This window comes from Canis aureus, chromosome 3 (genome assembly GCF_053574225.1).
Source record: "Canis aureus isolate CA01 chromosome 3, VMU_Caureus_v.1.0, whole genome shotgun sequence".
NCBI classification, from domain to species: Eukaryota; Metazoa; Chordata; class Mammalia; order Carnivora; family Canidae; genus Canis; species Canis aureus.
In genome coordinates, this window is record NC_135613.1 from 79,465,679 (window position 1) to 79,492,490 (window position 26,812).

Below are 26,812 nucleotides of genomic sequence, written 5' to 3' on the forward strand. Positions count from 1 at the left end.
TCGCACCGACTTACAAATCCCCAAGCTAAGCCTCTCAAAGAAGACACTAAACTCAGTCTCAGAATTTGGGAGAGTGTGACATAAAAAAGACATCCAAGGATGAGGGAAATAACCCCGAGTGAGGAATCTTCCAATTGGTAACCTACAAATAAAGCCACAGGCCTTGCCAGAGCAAAGATGAATGCTCTGGGAGCAAAATACAAAAGGAGTATTTTAATGTGGATTCATTTTCCTTTCCTTGACTGTCCTAGCAAAATTGCCTCTAAGTGAAAGAATTAATAGCTACTCAGTCACCCCTCTGGGATAAACTCCGCCCTGCCAAAAGAAACCAAGCTCTGCCCACAGAAATGTTACAATTAAAGAGATGGGCTTCAGTGTGGAGAAAATCCTGACTCCCAACACAGGACGAACCCCTGTTGTTTCAACTATTCTCACCTCAAATATCTTGTCCTGCCTCTGCACCTGGATCTCCTGCGAATACATGAGGTTGAGCAGCCCCTTGTCGGCCAAGAGTTCCATCTTCTCAGGCAGTGGTCCTTGAAAGATCACCTTCTCCCCATAAGCCACTGCACGGGCCCCCAAGTGCAGCCGGTAGGCCACAGTCTGCTTGTCTCGAGGGTGGATGCTATAGGATAAACAACAGGGAGAGAACTTCAGGTTTGAGCTCAACGGTAACCATACATTTTTTTTTAAGCATTATACAAAGCACCCTTTAGATAGGTAAGAATAAAGATGCCTCGGCGGGGGGTGGGGAGGACCCCTGGGTGGCTCAGTCAGTTAAGCATCTGCCTTCAGCTCAGGTTATGATCCCAGGTTTCTGGGGTCGAAATGATCCCAGGTTTCTGGGGTCGAACGCTGCATCAGGCTCCCTGCTCAGCGGGGAGTCTGCTTCTCTCTCCCTGCTTGTGCTCTCTCTTGCTCTCTCAAATAAATAAATAAAATTAAAAAAAAAAAAGAATAAAGTTGACTAAATCTAACAGGGATCAGTGGCTCAACAGCTTAAGAGACATGGGTGAATGATAATAATCATAAACGAGGCTCTGAGCCCCCCATGGGTTACAACCCTTGAAAAAGTAGAGGACTTGGAAGGAAGGAATAAATGTCCCTGAGGGAGGGAGGAAAGGCACCAGAGCAGAGCTAACTCAAAGTTATTCTAACCACTGAAATCCTCTGAATCCATTGTTCATTACTTGGTCTCCTCCTGGTTTTATTCATCTAATTAATCAATCAATCTTCTTTGTTCAAAAATAAATATTTGGGATCCCTGGGTGGCGCAGCGGTTTGGCGCCTGCCTTTGGCCCAGGGCGCGATCCTGGAGACCCAGGATCGAATCCCACATCGGGCTCCTGGTGCATGGAGCCTGCTTCTCCCTCTGCCTATGTCTCTGCCTCTCTCTCTGTGTGTGACTATCATAAATAAATAAAAAGTTTTAAAAAAATAAAAATAATTAAAAATAAAAAAATAAAAAATAAATAAATATTTGTTAAAGTTCCTACTATAAACCAGACACTAAGTGTTGGGCCTCGTTTCATTTCAAATCCCCTTGTATCCCACAGCTGGCGTGTGGGAGTCATCGGAGCCACTCACCTGTATCACATTACTCCCTGTCTGAGTTCACTGAAGCCAGGCACAGCCGCATGGCCTGCTCTGGCCAATGCAATGTGAGCAGAAGTTACCTTAATCACCAGTGTGAGCCTTGAAGGTGACTGGAAGCACAGATCAACTTGGAATCTCCGTCACTCTGGATCTGTGAGCAACTATAATGAGCAAAGCCTCTCTACTGACCTTCTTTGGACATGTGAACAAGAAATGTTCCATCAAGGCACTGCTATGTTGGGGTGTTTAGTTACTGCAGCACGGGCCGGTGTAAATGATTAATAGAGAACACTCCTAAAGTCCAATCCTTAGAGCACTCTGTGCCCCTCACAAGTGAACGTCAGAGTGAAGGCCACAGACAAAGAACATATAGTATTGTTCAAGCAAAGCCCAAGAAGCACCCCCATACCTGCCAAAAGGTGACTTCCTATCGCAGAGATCCATTGCTACCGCCATGAAAGTGTTGGGCATCCTCAGGTTGGGGACATAGCCAAAGTCTGCTGTTTGATGCCAACGGATCTGGGGAAATGTATCATCCGAGGGTGCAGACAAATAGGAAGATAACTAGAAAGTAGAGAGTGCTGCATCAGAATCCTATCGTAGAGTCTTCTTCATAAGCAGACCCTGCTTCTGCTTCATTCATTCATTCAAAATGCTCATTCAACAGGTATTTAGTGTGCTTCTTACTGTTGTGGCTGAATGTCCCTCCCCACACACACCACAGTGTGTCTGTGTCGCCCCTCTCGTCAAGAGGTGTAGTCTGTTTCTTTTCCCACTGAATCTGGGCTAAGCCTGTCATGTTCTCCAACCAACAGAATGCGGTGGAAGTGACGTGCAGCTTTTGAGTCATTGCCCGGAGCGCCTTTGCCTTCTCTTGCAACCTGAAGATGGCCATGTAAAAAAAAGTCCAGCTACCCTGCTGGAGAAATGACATGGAAGTGTGTGTGGGCGGGGGGTGGGTGGGGGGGGGAGGCCTGGGAAATCAGAAGACCCTTAGGAGAGAGAGGGGTTAATGTCTCAGCAGGCTCAGCCGAGAGGCCAGTCAGGTGAATGCTCAAGCCTTCAATTCAACTCGCAGCCACACGAGCAAGCCTGGCTGACATCACACAGAGCAGAGCTGAGCCGTCCCAGTTGAGCCCTGCGCAGCCGACCCATAGAATCATAAGCAAATGCAATGGCTCATGTTTTAAGGCCACTAGTTTGGGGGTAGTTTGTTACAAAGCAACAGGTAACTGATACACCTATCTATAACATGTTTGGGTGCTACAGGGAATCTGCCCATGAGCCTGTGGTAGACTGCATCAAAGACCCCAATTCTTCACACCTTCCTATATCCACACCTTCCTACCATTTGGCTTTGTGGTTTCTCCCATTAAGAGAAAGAGTACATTTCCCCCACCACTCCCTAAGCTAAGCTATGTGGTTTGCTTTGGTCAACAGACTGAAACAGAAGTTACGGTGTGTCAGTTCCTAACCTAGGCTTCAAGAAACCTGTGTGGTTCCCCCACTCTTTCACATTTCTGCTGTCACCATGAGAATGACACACCTGGGCCAGCCTGCAGCCCTCTGGAGAAGGATGAGAGCTGTGGAACAGAGCTCCCTTGTCTAACCCACTCCAGCCAAGGCTAGGTGAGAGCAGAGCCCCAACCCTACCCCGCCCCACCCCTGCCACTGACCCATAGAGATCTGAAAGAGCTCGGTGGAGCTCCCCCAACATCAACCAGCCCCCAGCTACCCACACGAGAGCCATAATAAATGTTAGTTTAAGCCATGGAGTTTTGAGGCGATTTGTTACATAGCAGTGGCCACCTGGTACAAGTACTTCACAGCTCGTTGTGGGGACAGCCCTGTCCATAAGAAATGTTAATAATCAATAGTATAAAATAGCATGGATTAAATGCTGTATCAGAGGCATAGAGAGCAAGTACTCTGCAGTAGAACAAAGTTTATTATTATAATACAACATGGTCTCGGAATGTGTAAGAAGAAAAATGGCTGGGCCCAGAAAATATGAGCAATCACTACAAACAGGACATATTAGAACCTTATAATATGCAAAGGTAGGAAGGAGAAAGGTAATTTTGAGAGAGAGAGAGAGAGAGAGATCAGAAATGGAGCTGAACTGGAGGGTTTATGTAGGAAAAACAATGTTGCAAAGACAGTGAGGCAAGTATCTGGATAGTTTATACTTTACCCATAAGCTACAGAGGTGATGGTTGCAGAACATGGTGAATATACTAATTAATGCCCTTGAACTGAACACTTTAAAATGATTAATTAAATTATTATGTGAATTTCACCCTCAATGTAGAGAGCCACTGAAATTATTGACATGATAAAAGGACTATTTCAAAGGATTAACCTAGTGATTGTGCAAATGATTCTGTGTAGAAAAGAGCCGAAAAGCAGAGAGAGTGATGGTTCAAAAACTACCAGAACATTCTAGACACATAAGAGAAAAGCCTGCCCTAAGACAGCAGCAGGAAAGGGATGTGCAGGAATAAGACAACTTCAAAGACAAATGACAGAAGCAGGCAACCACCTGGATAGGGGATGGGACACAGAGAAAGGACAGTATCCATCACTCTGAATCTGGACATCTGATCTCTGCATGGGATTCCACAGATGTAGGTAAGGTCCTTTACCACTGACTTCAAGCTAACCAAAGGAAGAGTAGGAAGGGAGCCCAACTCAGTCAGGTAAGCCTTTAAAAGAGGGTAGAGAAGTCAGAGACTCTCCCTGCTGACCTTCAGGAAGCCAGCTGCCATGGGTTCTACAGCTTCAAGGAAACAAATTCTACCAACAGCCACCTGAGCTTGGAAGGTAACCCCAAGGCTTAGCTGAGGCCCCGGCTCTGTCCAACACCTTCTCTGCAGCCCTGAGTGGAGGACTCAGCTAAGCCATGCACGGCAGGCTCCTCGCTCAATGCGTATAGCATTGTTTTAAGCTGCTATATATGCCATAATGTTTTAATGCAGGAATAGAAGACTAATATGCCAGGGATAGAACTTTGCAGGCAGAAGGAAAGGAAAATGGCAGGCCCTAGGACAGAGTATGCCTAGCGTGCTTAAAGACAGAAAGGCAGCCAGAGTAGCTGAAGTGGAACAAGTAAGGCAAAGAAAATCAGGAAGTGATGTCAGAGAGGCACTGGTGGCAGGGGCAGACCACATATCGCTTTGTTGACCTCACTCATATGGAGGAACCACTGGAGGTTTTTTTAAAGATTTATTTGAGAGAGAGAGAGAGAAAGCGCAGAGGGAGAGAATCCCCAAGCAGACTCCACGCTGAGTGTGGAGCCCACCTCGAGGCTCCATCCCATGACCCTGAGATCATGACCTAAGCTAAAACCAAGGGTTGGACACTCAACATACTGAGCCACCCAGGCACCCCTGGAGCCTTCCGACATGGCTTACATTCAAAGGCTCACTTTAACTGAAATGTTGAGAATATCCTAAAGGGGAAGAAAAGGGAAAAGCAGGAAGACCAGTGAAGAGGCAATAATACTTCAAGGAAGAGGTGATGATGCCTCAGACTGGCGCAGGAGCGCTGAAGGCAATAAGAGGCTGGCTGGCTCTGCAACATCCTGAGTAAACACTTCCATCTAGACTTAGAACTGACAGACTCCTACTCCTGCAAAGGGCAGAGGCTCCGAGGAAAATTCCTTAATATTACTGTGACGCACGCGGCCCCACACTTCCTTCCTTTTTTCTCTGATATTTATATCACCTTGCTCTCTGATTTAGACTGCGCCTTATTCTTAGCCCCAGTCCAGCCAAGGAGAGGCATCAACCTGTTATCCCCCTCTCACAAACCAGGATCTAAGAGTAAGTCAGACCACAAGCTGGGAAACAGTCTAGGTGAGCAAACCACAGTCTTGGACTCCATTTGAAAACATCTGTCCCCATCAGAGGAGCTATGTTTTGAAGAGACTGCTACCCCTTGGCCTTCTCACTCCCAGAGCCAGTAAACACCTGAGGTCATCCCCCACAAACGTAGCCAAATGAAGCTTTGAATTCAGGAAGTTTTCTGCTTCTTGGCCTCTTCCAGAAAGACTAGAAAATCCGCGGGAAAACACCGGAGAGGGTGCACTAGTAGTAGAAAGGATACGATCTGGAACTAAGGGGACATTCCCAGTTCTCTTACTTAGGCAAGTCTGCTTTAACATATGAAATGCTCAAAGGTGCTAAAGCTTCCCAAAGGAACTCCACCAAAAGGCCCAGTGAGTGACCCTTCTTCTTCTCACACAACACCCAGAAGAGCCACGCTCAGCAGCCAGTGTCATGATGAGAATCGCAGCAACAGAGCTACCGGAAAGAGTCTAGGGTATGTACTAGCCTGAAGCCCAAGAGGCAGAAATGCTAAACACAGCCACTCCAGCCAAGGAAGCTGTTTTCAAAATGGCAGTTTGAGAAGAATTCGTGCAGCAATTCGCCAGCTTCATTGCTTGCACTACCCCAGAGTGGCCACGCAGAGGCACCAGCATACTCCACACCCAAATGAAATTCTTGTTCCCGCCCCCCCCCATCTGAGATCTACTAGGGTGCTGTTCAGCCTCCCACAGGGCTTAATAGAAATACTGCCCCTAATGAAAGCATATGATAGCCAAAGAATATAAAAGTGGCCATATTCAGAGGACTTTACAACAGCATCCTTGCACTCCGCTCCGCCGTTCCTCCAAACCCTTTGTACACAGGCATACTCCTCAGGATCCCCTAGTCTCCTGCTCTGGTTTCCTTCCCATGCTTCAGTACTAGTACCAGTTCATCCTTCCTTGCAGATCAACTATCCCTCCAGATTTGCTGACTTCTCTCATTGACAACAAGAAACACTAACATCACCTGGCATATGCCATGCTTTATGTGGATTAACACACATAATAATTATAATAAGGAAGATAATAATGAAAAAATAATACTTCAAATAATAATCCTCCTATTCAATAACTGGCTCAAAATCACACAGCCAGAGAGGTGTCAAAGCTGGATTTGAATCTAGGCAGGCTAGCTCTAGATCCATGCACTGAACCATTATTATGTCATATTTGGTATTTCTCTTTGAAGGTATACATTTGTATTCCCAGTTTTCCACAAGCAACCAACATGATTTTGTCGATGATGGCCAGTGAAAGCCCTGAGACTAAGGGACTTAGTCTCACAAAACGGTAAGGCAATAAGTGCAAGGACCAGGTCTCTGATTCACGCTCTATTTCTAGCACCTCACACAGTTCATGGCATATAATAAGCATACGACACATAGTTAGAATTGGCTGGAGTCACATTCAAATCACCATCTACACAGCAAAGACAAAAAAAGAACCTCAAAAGTCCAAATGGAGTTTCCACCAACAGAAACACAGAACTGATGACAGGGCTTGCTATTTTGATAATAATGAGTAGAATCATCCTGTTTCAAAGTCAAAACAAATGTGAGAAAGGCGAAAGAACATGGTTGTAACATAATTATAAGTGGAAAGGAGGTCTATAAAAAAATCTTTATCCAAAAAAAGGTACGGTGAAATAGGACAGGGTGGAAGAGACGTGAGGATGGTGAGCAGGAGGGATCTGTGGGTGCGGAGCCAGACATCTGGAAGTATGTGTGTCCAATTCAAATATTAAAGCCTATTCCATTATTATGCCATGAGTTGGGCCCCATTTTTCTAACACCTTACTTGTTTTATTTCCTAGATTGCAGGGAAGTCAGAACTACCACCCTGCTAAGAAGTCCAGGTATTGGAAGGGCCATATGAACAGGTAAGGTCACACCATTATGAACTTGGTTAAATACATTTATTCCTTTTAGAGAGCAGAATCTTTCTGACTAGTTGCCGCTAATTCAAAGTATGATTTCCCTCGATATTTTCTTTTCATTCACGTGTTAGGCCATATTTAATGACTGCTGACCAGTTAGATACTGGGACATAAGTGTGATCCAGGAAAACATGGTCATGGGTGCAACCAACATGCAAGTAAAATGGGGAAGGACAGGGTGCTCCTTTCCCGTCTGGGGAAAGGAGGTACCTACCCCAGATGCTGAATACTCACAGAAGGCTTCCTAACCTGCTATCCTGGCTGGGGTCTAAAGGATGAAGTTGGCCAGGAAAGTGTGGGAGACAAAGGATGCTCCAGGCAAAGAGCACGTGCAGGGGGCTGGGAGAGAGAGCAAGCTTCACTGTAGGGGCTGGAAGAAGCACCACCGAGTTACGGAGGGCGTGGGGAGGTGAACATTCTCGCACATAGCTGCTAAGAGTACACAGTTTATCCAAATTCATAAATGTCTACAGAGGAACTTGAGGACAGGTTCAATCCCTTAAACAGCATTCAGTCTGACCTTGGAATTTCACTTCTGGGAATTTATCCTATGGGAAGAATTAAGCATGCATACAATGATTTAGCCACAAAGAAAATAAACTTATGCCACTGCTTAGAAAAGCAAGATGTGTAAAGCAATCTTAGAGCCCATTTATTGAGAGCTAGTTAAATAAATTAGAAAACAACCAATATTATAAGTTGTGCTCAAGATTAATATTTATTGGCATGCAAAACTGCTCGCAATATGACATTAAGAGCAAAAGCAAGATATGGTACAGTGCCATGGTATGGATCCCCCTACAAAAAACACATGAGCAGAAGAGGTCTGCTTACTTCAGGATTGAGGAATTAGAATCGTTTCAGCTTCGTTTTGCTTGTCTTTTAAATATCTTTAATGAACACGTATTCCTTTTTTAATTAGAAGCATCAGCCACTTTTGAACCTTTTTTTGCAGATGTACTTGCCCCATCAGTGAACTGAGATGAGTCTTATGCTCAGTTCTCAACCAGCTGACTATGAGGGCAAAAAAAGGGACTATGGATTGCACAACATACCCCCACACCAATGGACCAACCCTTCTCCCTCCCCACACATACCTGGACAAATCCAAATGGGAAGAAGCGCTCGGTCTGCCCCTGGGAGCCATGGTGAAAGGTTTGGCGCCAGTCTTCAATGAGTGCAGGGAATGTGCAGTTGTACAGATCCCTGTTAAAATTCATATTGGACTCCCCTAAAAACAGTCCAGATCATGAGAGGAGTTTGGGGGGGATGCAAACACAACCACACATTGCTCCCCAACCTCTATCCATATCCTTAGAGAGTGGGCCTTCCTACGGTCTCTTTGGACTGGGCTTCTGACTTGTTCTGGCCAAGGGGGGCCTCAGCAAATGGGAGGCAAGCAAAGGCTTGAAGAGCCTTGGACTTTGCTCTCTCTTGATACACTGGATCCCTGAGACTGCTACATAAATGATAAAGAAGTCAAACCAATTTGCTCAAGGCTGGGAGGCCACCTGAGTACTGTGATGCCACAGCAGTCAACAGACAGAAGGGAGAGGCCATCCTAGGTTGTCTAGCCACCAGACACCTGCCAGGTGGCCAAAGGCACATAAAAGATCCCAACAGAAATTAACTAAAGCAGTCTATGCAGGAAAACTACCCTAATAATCCACCAAATGGTCAGCTGAATAAGACTGTTATTTTTTTAAGTCACTAAGTTCTGGGGTGGTTTGTTATGCAGCAAAAACTAACTGATACAATGAAGAAACAGCAAAATGAGCACTCACCCTGGTACCATATCACCCCTTTCAGAGTCATATTATGCAGTGGGTGGATCATGGCATTCCAGAGAACAGAGTGGTTACTGGGACCAGTCACAGAATTAGATTGAGTGAACCTACAATTGATAAGATGTGCAAGTGTCACGAGAGAGCTAGTGACTGATCACGTGACAATCCCTAAACTGGGTATCTATCCAGCTTTTGCTTGGCATAAAATTCTGATGAAAGCAACACAGAATCAGATTGAAACACTGTTTCACACAAAAATATGTGAACAGCCTCCAACTTTCATATCTATCCTGGTTCTTCCAGGATAAGTGTATCAGTCAACTTTCTAGGAGTTCAGAGGGGGCCATCCCAGTTTCCAGATGAGGTCACTAAAACCAGAGAGGAGGAGTGTTTTATTATCTGTGTCTCAGGCAGACAATAAATTTATTTAACTGGTACTCAGTGGATAGACACTTGGATGTTTTTTAAGCTTTCTGCTTATCTTCCTTATAGCGAAAATCACTGCCTATAGGCTTAATTATGTTCTTAAGATAAATTCCCAGAAATGGAATTGCTGGGTCAAAGGGCACATTTTTTCAAGGCTTTGAACACATTCCTAAATTTCTCTGAAAGATACATATGTGAGTTTATACTCATGGCAGCTGTATATGAGAATGCCCACTTCCCCACACACTTGGTGGCATCCCTTGACATCCTCAGAGATCTGGAAAGCCTGGTTTTAGATCCCTCCCACTCTATGTAGGCCATTCTCTCAGTTCCAAAGCCGAACGTCTTCCCTCTCCCACAGGTATGTCTATACCAAGAGCTACACCAAGAGCCCAATCCTCCCCCATGGGTCTTCCCAGATTTAATGAAACAGCATCTGTGAAAGCAGTTCCCATACTTTAATCTCTGTGTTGCTGTTAGTGTTGGGATTTTATCCACAGTATGTTGATAGTATCTACACTTCTAGAGGTTGTTGGGAGTACTAAGTGAATTAATACATATAAAATGATTACAACAGTATCCAACATAGAGGAAGCTTTCAGTAAGTATTAGCTATTACTAATATTAAGGAAAAGGATCATAATTGCATCTTGACATATTCTCAGATAAGTGTGGTGCTAATGACAGTGGAAATAACATCTCACATGTCCAAGGACTAAGTTATATACATTCAGTACATATTTGGACACTCCACAAATACCTGACTCCCCAAAAAAAACCATGATCCTTCTCTCTTATAAAACTTCCTAGATATTTTTCCCAGACTGCAGGATACTTTCTTACCCTTGTGTAGGAACGCCACAGGCTTTCAGCGACCTTTCAGATGACCAGGCTTCAATGGGTGTCCCACCCCACGAGGAGGAGATCAGCCCAATGGGGTACTGCAGAGTGTCATACAAGTTACGCCCAAAGAGCCAGCACACTGCTGACATGTACTGGAAAATTCCATGGCCTAAGTTCTCTGTTCAGGAAAAGTTAAAGAAAATGAGTCAGAAACATAGTAGTTCTACAACTACATATAAGTCACTGGATTGGCACTGCAAAAGATCCAAACAATACAGGTACTCAAAAAGTTGAGAGTGTAATACTGGGAATTCAAATCCATTTCGAATGAAATAAAATGGACTGAGCACCTTCTAGGTGCCAGGCACTTCTAGATGGTTGAGATACAGTAAATAAAGAGATAGAGAGAGACATGGAAGCTCTCCTCATAGCAGACATTCTACAGAATAAGACATTTACCTGCAGGACACCCGGGCGGCTCAGTGGTTGAGTGTCTACCTTTGGCTCAGGGCGTGATCCCAGGGTCCTGGGATTGAGTCCCACATTGGGCTCCCCACAGGGAGCCTGCTTCTCCCTCTGCCTGTGTCTCTGCCTCTCTCTGTGGGTCTCTCATGAATAAATAAATAAATTCTTTAAAAAATAGACATTTACTTGCATAAAATATACGGCAAAATATGGTTAAGTGCTTCCAGGGGTACAAACAAGTAGTAAGGGGTTTTAACAGCAAAAGAAAGGATAGTGAATGAAAGGCAGATCACAAAAAGCCTAATAAAACTGACCCCCTCCCCTGAGCTTCCATAACACTCTATGCAGAGTGTTTCCCTTACCCCCCTAAACTATTAGCTGCTCGAAGGCAGGAACCTTATCTTATTTACTTCTGCTTCCCCCATGTCTAGTACCTGATGGAGCCTCAGTAAATGTCTGTTGGCTGGTGTTGGGTGGCTGTAGGTAGCTGGTGTCAAGAGGGATCTACTGATGGGTAGGTAGAAGGAAAAGGTAAATAGGGGGTGGGGGTACACAGCTGGCATTCCAGGCAGAAGAAACAATGTAAGTAGGCATACAGAGCAGGAAAAATATTGAAAGTATTTGGCGCCTAGACCACAAAAGGAGAACAGCAGAAGGTAAGATGGGAGTCACATCTTGGAGGAAAGAAAGCAGAAAGCCAGAAAGCCACTTGGAAATGCCTGGGAATGAGAATGCATGGAAGGCAGCCCCACCATCCAAAGTGTCCACACCCAGGCAGCCCAGGTGGCTCGGCGGTTTAGCGCCACCTTCAGCCCGGGTTGTGATCCTGGAGACCTGGGATTGAGTCCCACGCCTGACTCCCTGCATGGAGCCTGCTTCTCCCTCTGCCTGTGTCTCTGCCTCTTTCTCTCTCGTGCTCTATGTCTCTCATGAATAAATAAATTTTTAAAAATGTTTTAAAGTTAAAAAAAGAAAGTGTCCACACCCTAATGCCTGCCATCTGTGGAAATGTTACTTTACATGGCTATGGGGACTTTGTAGGTGTGACCAGGGTTGAGGACCTTGATTGTCCTGAATTATCCAGGTGGCTCCCATCTAATCACGAGTCCTTAATATCAGAGAACCTTCCCAGCCAGGGTCAGAGATGTGACAATAGTAGGAGAGGCAGCAGGAATTTAGAATATGAGAGCGCCATGATCTACTAGGCTCTTCCTCAGATACCTGCAATGCCTCACCTTTCTCAATTGGGACCTCCATGGCCACTCTCAACTGACTGATGTATCACTGACCTCTACCCCCTGAAAACCACAACCCTGTCCCAGCCCCAACAGTCCTACTGTACCCCCTTCCCTTATGTATTTTATTTATGTATTTTTGTCTCATTAGCTTGCTCACCATCTTCCCTATCCCTTGATACTCAACAATGTATTTGGTCTCTAAATTTAGAGTGAAAGGGAGGTGATAGCAAGGTATAATGTATTATACAAATCTAATGGATTCCTGAGTTTTGGGTAACATATAGGGAAAGTTCATAGGCCAAAAGATTTATCTAAAAATTTACCCAAATTGAATCAGTGCCTGAATTCAGATAGTGTGATACTGAGTAGTATCAGACACTTTGTATATAATGTACTGATTTTATTATTCATTTCCTGTATTCCTCCACTCTAGAATGCAAGCTCCATGAGATCAAGTGTTCTTGCCTGTCTTATTCACTGCCATCCCTCCTCAAGCATTCAGAACAGTGCTTAGCAGACAGCAGCCTCTTGAACATTTGTTGAATGAATTAACACTTGAAAATGTGGGAGCAGACAGGAAATGACAGATGTTGGTGAGGATGAGGAGAAAGGGGAACCCTTTTACACTTTTGATAGGAATGCGAGCTGGTGCAGCCACTCTAGAAAACAGTGTGGAGGTTCCTCAAAAAGTTAAAAAGAGAACTACCCTATGACCCAGCAATTACACTACTAGGTATTAACCCCAAGATACAAACATAGTGATCCAAAGGGGCACCTGCACTCCAATGTTCATAGCAGCGATGTTCACAATAGCCAAACTGTGGAAAGAGCCCAGATGTCCATCAACAGATGAATGGATAGAGGAATATTAGCCATCAAAAAATGGAATCTTGCCATTTGCAACAACGTGGATGGAACTAGAGGATATTATGCTAAGCAAAATAAGTCAATCAGAGACAGACAATTATATGATTTCACTCAAATGTGGAATTTAAGAAACAAAAGAGAGGATCATAGGGGAAGGGAGGGAAAAATAAAACAAGATGAAATCAGAGACAGAGACAAGCCATAAGAGACTCTTAATCACAGGAAACAAACTGAGGGTCATTGGAGGGGAGGGGTTGGGGGAGACAGGGTAACTGGGTGATGGACATTAAGGAAGATGTGTGATGTGATGAGCACTGGGTGTTATATAAGACTGATGAATCACTGACCTCTACCCCCTGAAATCAATAATACATTATACGTTAATTAACTGAATTTAAATTTTTTTTAAATGTGGGAGCAGAGATTACCAAAGTAAAGCAGGTACAGACAAAAAAAAGAAAAGGGATAAGAAAAAGCACAAGGGACCACATCTGGAGGAAGAGACTGAAGAAAGAAAAACGAGAGAGAGAGAGAGAGAGAAGTCAGAGGAGAAGCATTAGGAAGAGGACCATGCAAGCCAAGAAGAGTGTGCAGTTTCTACTTTTTTAAGACTGATTTATTTATTTATTAGCTTACTTTATTTTAGAGACAGAGAGAAAGAAAGCAACAGTGCTTTCTATTAGGGCAGAGGGAGAGGGAGAATCCCAAACAGACTCCCAACTGAGCACAGAGCCAGCCACGGGGCTCAATCCCAGGACCCTGAGATCACAACTTGCGCCAAAATCAAGTCAGACATTCCACTGACTGAGCCGCCCAGGCGCCCCTGGAACATGCAGTTTCTTTATTTTTATTTTTATTTTTATTTTTATTTTTATTTTTATTTTTATTTTTATTTTTATTTTTATTTTTATTTTTTTTTGAACATGCAGTTTCTAAAAGCGGTGGTCAGCAGCGTCAAGGGCCAGAGAATCCAGTATATAATTGGAAGAGCAGCAGTAGCCTTGAGGTGAACAAGTTGTTGAGATGGAAGCAGAAACCAAATTACAAAGAACACATGGAAAGGCAGTGAAGAGAATGAGAACAAAAGATGTTCTAGGAAAGCTTAACAAAGCGACAGAAAGAGGTGAGGCATCATGAGAAGGGTGTTTGTTAAGTTTCATTTTGCTTTGTTTCATTAGAATAAAAGAAAGACTAAATCTGAGAGCAGGGCCTGTGCCTGTCCTGCTCACTGCTGTATCCTTGGGGCCCAACACAAAGCCTGACACAGAACAGGCAGGAAATAAAGATTCAATGCTGAATGGACAGGGGCGTGGAAGACCAGAGCTCAAGGGGTAAAAGAAAGGCCATGGAGGGGGTGGCCCCCGCATCAAAAGCAGCCCTGAAAGGACACCAGTCAGTTGGGTTCAGACACAGAAACAAAGGAAGGGGGAGAAAGGAGAAGCGTGTTGAGGCAGTGGGGAGAGACGCTGGCGGAGCTCATGCTGCATGGCCTCAGTGTGTTCAGTGAAGCTCAAGGAAGCATCATTGCTCATAACAAGACGGAAGAGTCACTGGTGGGATCTTGGGAGGGAACGTGAAATGGCTACTGTCAGGAATCGGGTGGCCAGTCAACAAGGAATGAGGAAAAGGATGGTGGGATCATGATAAATAGATCAGAACCGAATCCGGGATTACGGATTCCACCCAGGGCACTGATCCATCATGTAAGAGATGGCTCATGTTCCAGCGATCGCTTACCTGTGGTGGGCTTAGCCCACTGCAAGTCAACCTTAGCAAGATCCTCCAGCTCCTGCTCTGCCTGAATGAGTGACACGGAGAATATACGGACAGACTGATAGGCTGCGGTGTTAGCCAGCTCCCTGGTGGCATTGAATATCTAGAAAAGAAACAGCAATGTCATTTCTTACCCCCACCTAGTGGGTGGTCAACTATCCTACTCTTAATAAACACTGCCAACCCTCTGACCTCCTACTGAGCCTTCATATACCAAGATCAATCAAATAAATAACCAAAACCAGAGATGGGCTTGTCTGAGTCAGCTTGATCCACCTTGATGAACAAAGACCATGATGAACCACATCCCCGAAGAAAGCAGGAATACAGTGAAATGTGAGATCTCCAAGAGCAAGTCTGAATTAGATGAGGTCTAGGCTGAAGGTCAACTACCAATTAGACCACTGTGATATCTTAAAACTAAAATAAAAAAACTAAAATACTTCACTTCAGAAAAAGTATCTGATGATATAAACTTAGCATTAACTTCTTTTCAAAATGGAGCCCAAAAGGCCAGGGGGGAGGTAGATTTGTGTAATCCACAGCACATGAGAGAGGTGTCTTCCAAAGGAACACACCTGAGAAACACAACTGTAGAAGGATTGAAACATACAAAAAGTCTCAAATGCTTATATTCTCATCTCATCCTGGCACATCACCCAAGAAAAGCACGGGACGCATGGCAGTTTGAAAGGTGGTGTTCGCTGTGACTGCTGAGAGCACGCCCAAGGAACCAGACAAAGAAAAGCATCCATCCAAAGAAACCACTTTTTTCCCAAATCCCTTCCCAAAACCTCCCCAGTTGCCAAGAGCATGACAGCAATGGCTTGGACCTTTTCTGGATGAGGATGAGCTCTACTGAGTGGTTTCTTTGTTAGTCATTCTTCTACGAGCTTACTCAAAAGTGCTATTTCCTCCCATCCTGACTTTGCAGCTAGTTTTTTCTTTAAGAATGTATTGCAGGGATCCCTGGGTGGCGCAGCGGTTTGGCGCCTGCCTTTGGCCCAGGGCGCGATCTGGGAGACCCTGGATCGAATCCCACGTTGGGCTCCCGGTGCATGGAGCCTGCTTCTCCCTCTGCCTGTGTCTCTGCCTCTCTCTCTCTCTCTCTGTGACTTTCATAAACAAATAAAAATTTAAAAAAAAAAAGAATGTATTGTAAATATATTGTTTTGTTTTGTTATTTGTGTGTGTGTGTGTGTGTGTGTGTGTGTGTGTTTCCTCATCTTCTCTCTACTCCCCTGGCCTCGTCTGGTTTTCCCAAAACAAAGGGCTAACAGGAGCATCAGGAAGCCCAGTTATCATTGGCCTCAGGGAACAAGAAGAGCTCCAGCTGACAGAACTGCCACAGCGAGAGGCGCAGGAGGCTGGGATTCTTTCCATTGGCCTCTAGCCACAGAGTGTGCAGCTGGCTCCATCTCCCTCCCACCCACCACGGGGAATACAGCTGGCCCTCCAGCCCACGGTGGAGAGAAACCCTGGAGCAGCCAGGGTGGCCCCCACAGGGCATTTCATTGAAAGAGGCTGCCCCTTGCACCACCTTTTTTGACTTGCCACGGAGCCTGCTGCGGCCAATAAGCCGGGCCAGCTGCAAATGAAATGTCTGGGGTGGGGGGTCCTCCAGGGAGCCACAGCTTGAAATGCCCCCTGGGTGACAGCAGCTCTAGCCGGTCAGGGTTACAGGCCTTCCTGCTAGCAGGACAGAGATTATATACGGTCTCCGGAAAGTTCCATAGGAAATCCAGACCTGTTTGTTCAGAATCCTGCCTGGCAAGCCTACTGTAAAACAAACAGCAAAAGAGTAAAAACAGGCTACAGAGCTCCACAGTCTATTCTGGCAGGAAAATTATTTTTCAGCAGCAAGTACCTGTAAAATGTCACCTCCCTAGAAATCAGCTCTGCTCTGAGCGCTAAGGATCCTACGTTGCTGCCATGGAAACGGGGGATGAAACCGCCTTCCTTTCTCTCCACCCACACGGGCTTCCGCAGCGACTGGGAACTCGAGTGCCTCCGTGAGATGCCAGTGTGGGCAGGCGGTGTGGACCAACCGGCGACGGGTCGCGGAGACCCGCTGCTAGCCCCGTGGAGCAGGGCAAGGCCGACACGGTCCTAGGTTACCAGCACATGGAACCGGATCCCAACCCCGGGCTGGGAAAAAGTCCCTTTTTCAAACTCAAATTTGCGTACTGTTTCAAGCCCAAACTCGAAAGCCACAGCAAGTGTTAAAAAGGGTGGTGCTGGGGTGGGGGGCGATTCTTGCTCTACCTGATGACAATTCTTTCTGAAATTGGTGTCCTTTCCCAGTGTCACCAAGCCCTCTCGATTGGAAGTGCTTCCTCGGGGATATTGGCAGTGAATTTAGGAATAAAGAGATTTCAGGAAGATTTTCATTTAAATGACACTTGGTTTCCCCGGCTGATCAAAGGGGAAGCCTTACTCCATCTGCTGAGATCAAATTTCATCTCATCAAACACCTCAGTGTAATTATTTTTCTACCAAGTATTTAAATGAGGATGTAAATGAATACCAAGGTATTTGAAGTCATTAAGGCTGCTGCGGCTGAGAGGGAGACCCACTGCCTCTCCAGGGACCCCCAGTTCACCATCAAAGCAGCTGCTCGCCGGTGTTCATTTTGTAACCTTTATGCCACATTCTTGAATTAATGAAGAAACGTCAAGAATCTATTTTCCTCAGAGAATCTTGGCATGGGGTCTGCATGAGGGAGCAAGGCATGTGTGTGAGAGTATGTGTGTGTGCGCCGGGGACACGCGGGGAGCTCTACTTAAAAGAATCTGGATTCAGTACGTTGCGGTCCCTTCTCCTACTACAGTATAACTGAGCAGTTTTAAAGTAGAGGGAATAACTATAAACAAGCCAGCCATCATAACTCCCATGAATCTTTTATTGTAATATGGTACCAGCCCTTTGCTTCTGGATTTTGACTTCTCTACGTGTAAAGGAGGAATGTCAGGATTGCCACGATATTGAAAACTGGGTTTCCTAACACTGGCCATCTTCTTCTAAGCCTAGCTAGAAATATCCAAGTCTTAAGACCTACCCTGACTTAGGAGGCAACAGATGAACGTTTAGACTTTTCTCCATTTATACACATCTCACTCAGCGTTATAAATAACACTCAATCTTAAAATTCCACTTTACCCTAACAACAAGATGGGCATACAATCTGCCATTTCCTTCATTTGAATGTGAAGAGTGGTAGGTTATAGTAGAAATCTTACCTCCTCAGAAAAGTCATGTGGAGGGGGGCAAAGAGAAGAGAGAGACACCATGTGTGTGTACATGTGTGTGTGCGTGCACATGCGTGTACATGTGTGTATGTGTGTGTGTCTTGTGTGCTGGGAGTCTTTAGAGGAAAAGGAGCAAAAGGGATAAAAGAGGAGTCATATAAAGCATCTTTTTGATCAAAAAACAAAGTTCTACATAGTGCTAAGAGACTGGAAAACTTGGCTTTGGATACCGTCAGCACCTAAAATGCTGTCTTACAAACTAAGTGCATGATTTAAAACAAAAAAATAAAAAATGAACACTTGGCTGTGTCAGAAGGAATCTTTTTTTCTATCTCCCTGTATCTCAGAGCTTGTATCCTTAGTCTAATGCACAAGATGCGTAAGAGTAAATTCTAGTCAGAGAGAATGTGTTCACTCTTAACAATATCAAAATCTGATTTAGCTTGACAGAAAATGGGATGCGATCCCCTGGCATAGACTGCTATTGAGAACCTGACTGTATAGATACAAATACATCTGGTCCATGCCTTTCTGTGCAAACAGGAAACTACAATTAAAGCATTAAGGAAAGTACTGTTTTCCTTAGTGAGTTAACAGCAATCCCACTTCTATACAAAACCATGCTTTCTCTCAAGATACAAAACTTCAATTTTGCTTCCATTCACTAGCACTAAAAGGGAACACAGTTAAAGTTCACCTTAATAAACATTTAAATTCAAAGTTGTCCATATATTTAAGCAGGGCAGGAAACAACAGTAAATAACACATCAGTTATGAAGCCATAAACACAAGAATTTAGATTCTGAATTACAAAACTAATAAAAAAATGAAGTAGATATGTCCAGAGTAGGATCTTTTTAGTAGTATTATTTAGTAATTGGTTAACAAAAGAAAAAGAAAAAAAGCAATCGGGTAGAAGCAATAGAAGCAAAACAAGAAATCATAAAGTAAGTGAAAGGATTCAATTTCATAATCTGAAGATAAATGAATTGAGATCATAGTGTCATAGAGATTTTTAAATCTCAAACATATGTATTTCTCAAAAATTGAGAAGTAGATAATATGAGAAAGTCAGGGAAATAAAAATCAACTTGAGAAGAAATTAAGTTTTAGAGGAAGAACTGGAGAGATAATAATCTTTTCAAGTTCTTAGCCTATTAAAGGAAACAAATCAAAGTATGCAGAACATATCTGCGCCAACCCATAATGTAAATTAAATAATTTATTCCTAAGATTCTTGTTTCTATAACTTGAGTCCTTATTGTAAACTGAGCCTTTGATAAATATTTAAGAGATTAGTTAAGTCAATATCAGTTTCTTGTTTTTATAGCTTTTAAAAATTATAGTTATTTGATGCTCATTATAGAAAAATCAGAACATACAGATGAGCAAAGAAAATCAATCCCGATTTCAAATGTGCCAAAGAACTTAAATCTCTAAAGTTCTGATATTGCACAAAAAAATCTTTACTCCTCTTTCAGCAATATTTTAAGCTGACAGAGTTTCAATATGTCTATGAACTTGCTAATCCACTGTCCAACCCTGATTCCAATTTAAATGAAACAACAATGGTCTCCCTTACTTTTATTTTAAATCAGATAGCTCCCACCAAACAAATGAAACAATGACAATTCTGAGGCCCAAAGCACTCATCCCACGGTACCCTATCCAGAAATCCTCTCTCTTTATTCTAAACAGTTTTTGTGTTTGAGAAAGTAGAGCTGATCTTAAAAAGAAAGCTGAGGGCTGAAGACATATAGCACCAAGGCTTTTTTTCTACCACTGCTGCCTTGCTAGAATACCAAACTAAGAGGTGTGCTTCCCTCAGTAACTTTTTGAGTGTCCTTTTTTATACAGCTTTACTGAAGAGACCTCACTCATAGTCTATTAGAGGAGACCCATTCTCTAATAGCAACAAAGATAGGAACTCTTCAAAGTGACTTTCATCGCTGACCACCATATTGGCAAGTCAGCATTCCACTGTCCTATCCCACTCAATTCTCCATGTACTCCCTTGGAAGCCTACCCAGTGCTCTTCCACCCAACATTCTAGCAGGGTACATAGAGCCTAGGGAAGTCCCTACATAGTTATAATAAAGGAGAAAATATGTGAGGTCTCAAAATTTAAGAACTGTTCACCTTCAAAGACCATGACTGAAACAGAGAAAAAAGAATTGATGCCAAAAAAAAAAAAGAAGAAGAAGAAGAAGAAGAAGAAGAAGAAGAAGAAGAAGAAGAAGAAAAGAAGAAGAAGAAGAAGAAGAATGGATGCCAACTAAAGAAATCCTAAGTTATGAAAAAGGTGAGCAAAAAGAGTCATCAGTAGCCTATTATTTATTTCTGTGAAAGAAAAAATCATATATAAACATATTCATTTGACATATGAATATATATCAATTTCATATATGATGCCTAATTAAAGCATCAAGAGGTCTACCACTTACCTTGAGATAGTTCACACACACACACACACACACACACACACAAATAGATAAACCAAATATGGCAAAATATTAACACCTGTCAATCTAAGTGATGAGTATATAGGTGCATATAAATATCTTTTGTGTGTGCTTGAAACTTTTTAAAATAAAAAGTTTTTTAATGGTGATATCTTATATTTGAACAGCAGTTTTCAATTTATAAAGGCCTTTTAGAAACAAACACAATAATTTAATCTGTAAATTAGGTCAGATATAATCACTATTGTAGTATACTCATGAAAACTAATTCTAAGACATTTAACAAAATTCATCATACCTTCATGATAAAAAAAAAAACAGTTTTTATAGAGGGAAAACTCCTCAATATGATAAAAGGCATTTATGGGAAAACCCACAAGTAACATCACACTCAGTGGTAAAAGAGTGAAAGCTTTCCTCCTAAAACCAGGACAAGACATGGATGTCTGTTTTCATCACTACTATTCAATATTGTACTAGAAGTATTAGCCAGAGCTATTAGATAAGAAAAAAGAAATAAAAGGCATTCAAATAGGTAAACCTATCTCTATCCACAGATGATATGCTCTTATATTAGAAAACCCAAAAAATCCACAAGAAAGCTACCAGAATAAACTAATTCAGCAGTTTCGGGGTACAAGATCAACATGCAAAAATCACTTGTCTCTATACACCAGCAATGAGCAGTGCTAAGAGGAAACTAAGAAAGAAATTTTATTTACAATTGTATTAAAAAGAATTAAGTACTTAGGAATAAATCTAGCAATGGAGGTAAAAGATGTGTACACTGAAAACTGTAAAACATTGCTGAAAAAAGTAAAGATCTAAATTAATGGGAAAACATCCCTTCATATCAGGAAGGCTTAACACCATTAAAATGTCAACATCACCCAAAGCAATCTACAGATTCAACATAATAACTAACAAAGTTCCAACAGCCTTTTTTCCCAGAAATGGAAAAGTATATCCTCACATTCATATGGAATTGCAAGCAACCCTAAATAGCCAAAACAATCTTGAAAAAGAAGAATAAATTTGGAAGACTCATACTTCCCAACTTTGAAACCTACTACAAAGCTACAGTAATTAAAAGAGTAAGGGGTAGCCCAGGTGGCTCAGTGGTTTAGCACTGCCTTCAGCCCAAGGCCTGGGCCTGGAGACCCGGGATCAAGTCCCACATCGGCTCCCTGCATGGAACCTGCCTCTCCCTCTGCCTGTGTCTCTGCCTCTCTCTCTCTCTCTCTCTCTCTGTCTCATGAATAAAATCTTTAAAAAAAAAAAAAAAGAGTATGGTACTGGCATAAGCAGAGACATATAGACCAACAGAATAAAATAGGAAGCCAGAAATAAACCCTCACATATATGGTCAGTTGGGAGTTCCAAGAGTTCAATGGGGGCAAGGACAGTCTTCAACAAGTTCTTCTGGAAGAACCGGATATCTATTTGCAAGAGAATGAAGTTAGACCTTCACCTCATACCATATATAAAAATCGACTCAAAAAAATGGATCAAAGACCTAGAACTATAGAATTCTTAGAAGACAACATTGCGACACCGGATTTGGCAACAATTTCATGAATATGACACCCAAACCACAGACAACAGAAAAAAAATAAACTAGACTTCACCGAACTTTTGTGTATCAAAGGACACACAGGAGAAAGTGAAAAAAATGACAGCCTACAGAATGGGAAAATATTTGCAAGTCAAAGATCTGAAAAATGTTTAATATCTAGAATATGTACATAATTCCTACAATTCAACAACAACCCAATTGAAAAAAGGGGCAAAGAACTTAGACATTTCTCCAAAGATATATAAATGACCAATAAGTACATGAAGTAACACTCAATATCATTAAACATTAGGGAAATGCAAATCAAAGCCACAATGAAATACCACTTCATATCTACTAGCATGACTATAATAAAAATATTTTTTTAATTTAAGAAAAGCCAGAAAGTAACATGTGCTAAAGAAATCAAAACCTTTGCAGAAAGCTGGTAGGAACGTAAAATAGTACAGGCACAGTGGAAAAAATGGTTTGGTGGTTCCTCAAAAGTTAAATATAAAACTAACAGATGATCCAGCAATTTCACTCATAGGTATATACCCAAAAACATTGAAAGCAGGGACTGGAAGAGATATCTCTAGAGCAATGCTCATAGCAGCATCATTCACAATAGCCAAAAAACAGAAACCTCCCAAGCGTCCATCAACAGAAGAATGGATAAACAAAATGTGGCATACACAATGGAATACAATTCAGTCATAAAAAGGGACAAAATTTCAATATATGCTACAACATGGATAGACCCTGAAAACATTATGCTTAGTAAAATAAGTCAGACACAGAAGGACAAGGATTGCATGATTCCATTTACAATAGCATCTAAAAGAATTGAATATTTAGGAATGAATAAATCCAGCCAAGGAGGTACACCAAAAACCGAGGTACTAAGAAGAGGCAAATTCATAGAGAGAAAGCAGAAAAGAAGTTATCAGGGGGCTGGGAGAAGGGGAAAAGGAGGACTTATTGTTTAAGGGGTACAGAGTTTATGTTGGGGATGAAGAAACAATTCTGCATACAGATAGTGGTGATAGGTACACATAGGACTGTGAATATATTTAATGCCACTGAGTTGTATACTTAGCAATGGTTAAAATGATAAATATGATGCTATATTCATTTTAACCACAATTGTTTTTAAAAAGCACATTTTGAAAACAAAGTCTCAGAAATACAAAGTGATTTGCTCCAAGTCACACAACTGGTAAAAGGCAAAGCCAACATTCAGTCTCAATTTGTTAAATCTCCATGACAACAAAAGACATGTATTATATTAGACGCATAGCTTAACACAAAATCTAATTGTTTTGATTTCTGAGGCTCTCTCCAGAAGCTCATCTTCTAAAACCTATCAAAAAGAAGAGTAATCTACTTTATCTTTCAATTTGATGTGAAATCCGCCTGACCGTCAGATGCTTCAGCTTCTGCCTTTAGCTCAGAAAGGAGAGAAAACAGTGCCCTGCACCCTTACACTGAACTAGGTGTGATTAAGAAAGCAGGCTCTGGAGTCACATTGCCTGTTCATATCTGGCACCACTATTAACTGTGTGACCTAAGTAGGTAAATTAACCTCCGTTAGATGAGGACCAGTGTCCTCATCTGTGAGATGAACAACCGTACTTACCTCATTAAGTTAAATTAATTATTACATGCCACACACTTAGAAAAGACCTTAGTCCATGGTTTAAAAAAAAAAAAATTCTTGCCCCCTTCTTCCTCCTTCTTTTTCTTCTTCTTCATCATCAACATTATTTATTAACACTGAGATTCTGTAAATTACCTGTGAAACCGTCATCTGCATGTTACTCTGCCCACTGCAAAGCCAGACATCTCCAAATAAGACATCATGAACTCTCAGGGTGAAGTTCGTTTTCCCAAATGTCTGCTGTGCCATCACCTCATAAGGTCCACCAGGCTTCATAGGATCCAGTACCACCATCCAGCTATTAGAGTGTGCTGAAATCATTGAAAGGCTCCAAGGAATTAATCAATCAATTAAAATGAAATTAAAGTCCAGTCCTGCCATGCACCACACTCATTTGTGGCTAAACGCAGTCATTGTGATGGACTGAACTCAAAGATATGAAGATGGGCCAAATTTCACACAAGCAAATACAAAATAACAAAAGCAACAGCATTTCTATGCTTAATCTGTGCTAGTCCCTCCTTCCTTGTAACTGAAGCATTTATAAGAAAAATAAATCAGCCAGCTATAATCCTAAATGAGAATAGACAAAAACCGAGATTAAAATTCAGGGAGTTTAATTTAAAAAAAAAACGCAAAGTAGAAATTCCTATTAAACTAACCAACTGTCAATATTAATAGAATCATAACCCAATAGATTTACACAGGGCCCCAAACAAATTTGAAATTATCTAATCAAAGGTGAACACAGGTTAGAGAAAATCATTTATAATCTGGAACTTCCCCTTACTTGATGGTATCATCCTTGTCATCAATCACCCACCCACACCCCATGTTGCTTCCAAGGATTAACGCTACCAGTGGGTCTGAGTTCTCCAGACTCACAGGTGAGTGCAGAGAGTGACATATAAAGAAGCAGTAGGAGCATATAAATTAATCTCTCTGTGAAGAAGACATTTAGACGTGCCCAATTAATTATTTTCACAGAGTTATTTACCAGACTCAAGGTTTTCGGACTCAATTAGGGAGATGAAAAGCTATCCAAGACCCTATTTCAGAGATTCATAGCATATTCCTTAGGAACCACCCCCCTACCACCTTCCTACCTCTCACCCACTCATACCACCACCACTGCCAACATCATACTCAGAAACTTAGGGAAAATATCTCCAGAATGGCAAAATTATGCCACAGAGAACCAAACAACATGAACAAAGTTGAAGACGTGAGAGTGAGAAAAATAAAATAGAGAAATGATCGTTGTAAAATAAATATTCTTGGCATAATGCCAAAGAATACAAAATAATCTCTAATTTGCATCCATCAGATCAACGTTAATTCTTTTTTATTTATTTTTATGTTATGTATATTTTTATTGGAGTTTAATTTGCCAACATATAGCATAACACCCAATGTTCATCCGTCAAGTGCCCCCCTCAGTGCCTGTCACCCAGTCACCCCAACCCCCTGCCCACCCCTTGTTCCACTACCCCTTGTTCAGATCAACGTTAATTCAAAGGGAAAGAATGGTAAGAACTGGAAATGGAGCACCCTAAAGTTTTTACAGCAACCTGTAAAAAAAAATGATAATTATAAAAATACTATCCAAGTGCCTACTATGTACTAGATTCTGTGCTAAGTTCTCTCCAATCAGCAGAAGCCAAGCAGAAGGCTGAGAGGTCCAGATGCACAACAGGAGACTAGTAAAAGCTCCAACCATACAGGATTGCTCAGAGCCTTGAGGGAAATGTCCAAAAGCCTCGAGGCGTCCACGCAAGCTTGCGTGCTTGCTCCTCTCAAAAATACAATCGACTGAGGTTGCTACTCCCATCCATCCCTTGGAGGTCAACTAAAGCCAGGACCAAATGCTCACTATTGTTTTTATATCACCAATAGCCAGACATCAACATATTAAATGTATAATTCACCTAAAGCAGAAAAATCACTGTTTTGGAAACAGTGGGCAGCGAGTACAGATTGTGTCGCACAGGTGCGATGTGCTCCATATGGCTCGTGCTTCTGAGCAGACAGACGCTCCAATCTGCCCAACTACAGTCTTGCCAAGGTCTTTCCAGGCTTCTTGCACTGACATAGCTTACTGGAGCTCGGTCCTTCTGCCACCAACATTACTCATTTATTGACAAGGTGGTCAAAGAACCTCGGGCAGGACTTTTTTAGCTCTCTACTACCGTACACTCTACTAGCCACTGCCGTTCATTTGATACTTACACATGGCCTCAACCCGTGAAATCCAGCAAAGAAAATGGCCTTCGCCAGGGCTTCTGGAAGCTTGTGTTGCCCCCCAACCAAAAGACAAATGAGGGGAAGGAGGGACCTTTGGGCAAGAGATGATGGCAACACGGTCTTACCACAGCAGGTGGGTGAGCTCTCTCCAGCGCCTAAAGGGTCTAAGAGAAGCCAGGATCCAGACCTGAGCCTGATTCCCATGAACTACCTCCTGAGAATGATCAACTCCCTCAAAGACTTTGGAGAACTTCCTCTGCCCTACTCTTCAAGTTTGCTGAGTTTCAAGCAGTTTTCCCCTCCCCTCAGTAAAAGGAAACTAAACTGTGGCACAATAATGAGGGTTAAGTGGAGTTATTGCCTGGGAACATGGGGGAAACCAGATCCACCGTAGAGAGCTAACTAGTGGTCAAACTAACTCAGAAACAGTTCATTTAAAACAAGGGGGATTCCCTCCCATGTTAAGTATATGTGAAGGAGAGCAACCCCCCGTGAAGGCTGCTTCTCCAACTAATGGCAAGGGTAGGCTGACAAAGGCAAAAGTCACCATGTTTCCCAAGGAGAACTCATTGGTTTTTGACTGTCAGTTCAGGGCTGGCTGGGTAAAGAACTGTTTACCCAGCTTGACACAGGATGATGAAATCCACTTATGGTTTTTAGAAATTGTGTTGACCCACCAAGTCCACTGGGTTGAATCCAAATAATGAAACTGAGTCATTGACTATGAAGAGTTGGAAGCTCACCATCCATCCAGCTGGCTTTCTGCTGGTCCTGATGGGCCTTCTGAGCAACAGCTTCTTCTGGGCCCTCATCACCTGCTCTCTTATAACCTCTCTTCCAA

General features: G+C 42.6%; 1 protein-coding gene across 4 annotated transcripts in view; it reads right to left on the bottom strand.

Annotated features, from left to right (window-relative positions):
• SIAE (sialic acid acetylesterase) overlaps window positions 1-26,812 on the bottom strand; it is a 51,500-nt gene that overhangs the window by 2,557 nt on the left and 22,131 nt on the right. For all 4 annotated transcript variants that reach the window (XM_077893969.1, XM_077893970.1, XM_077893968.1 and 1 more), the window contains exons 3-9: window positions 23,863-24,038; window positions 14,767-14,905; window positions 10,460-10,637; window positions 9,188-9,297; window positions 8,501-8,634; window positions 2,006-2,160; window positions 436-625 (exon numbers count right to left, since the gene is read on the bottom strand). In XM_077893969.1, coding sequence (XP_077750095.1) covers window positions 436-625; window positions 2,006-2,160; window positions 8,501-8,634; window positions 9,188-9,297; window positions 10,460-10,637; window positions 14,767-14,905; window positions 23,863-24,038 — 1,082 coding nt within the window. The remainder of the gene's footprint in view (window positions 1-435; window positions 626-2,005; window positions 2,161-8,500; window positions 8,635-9,187; window positions 9,298-10,459; window positions 10,638-14,766; window positions 14,906-23,862; window positions 24,039-26,812) is intronic.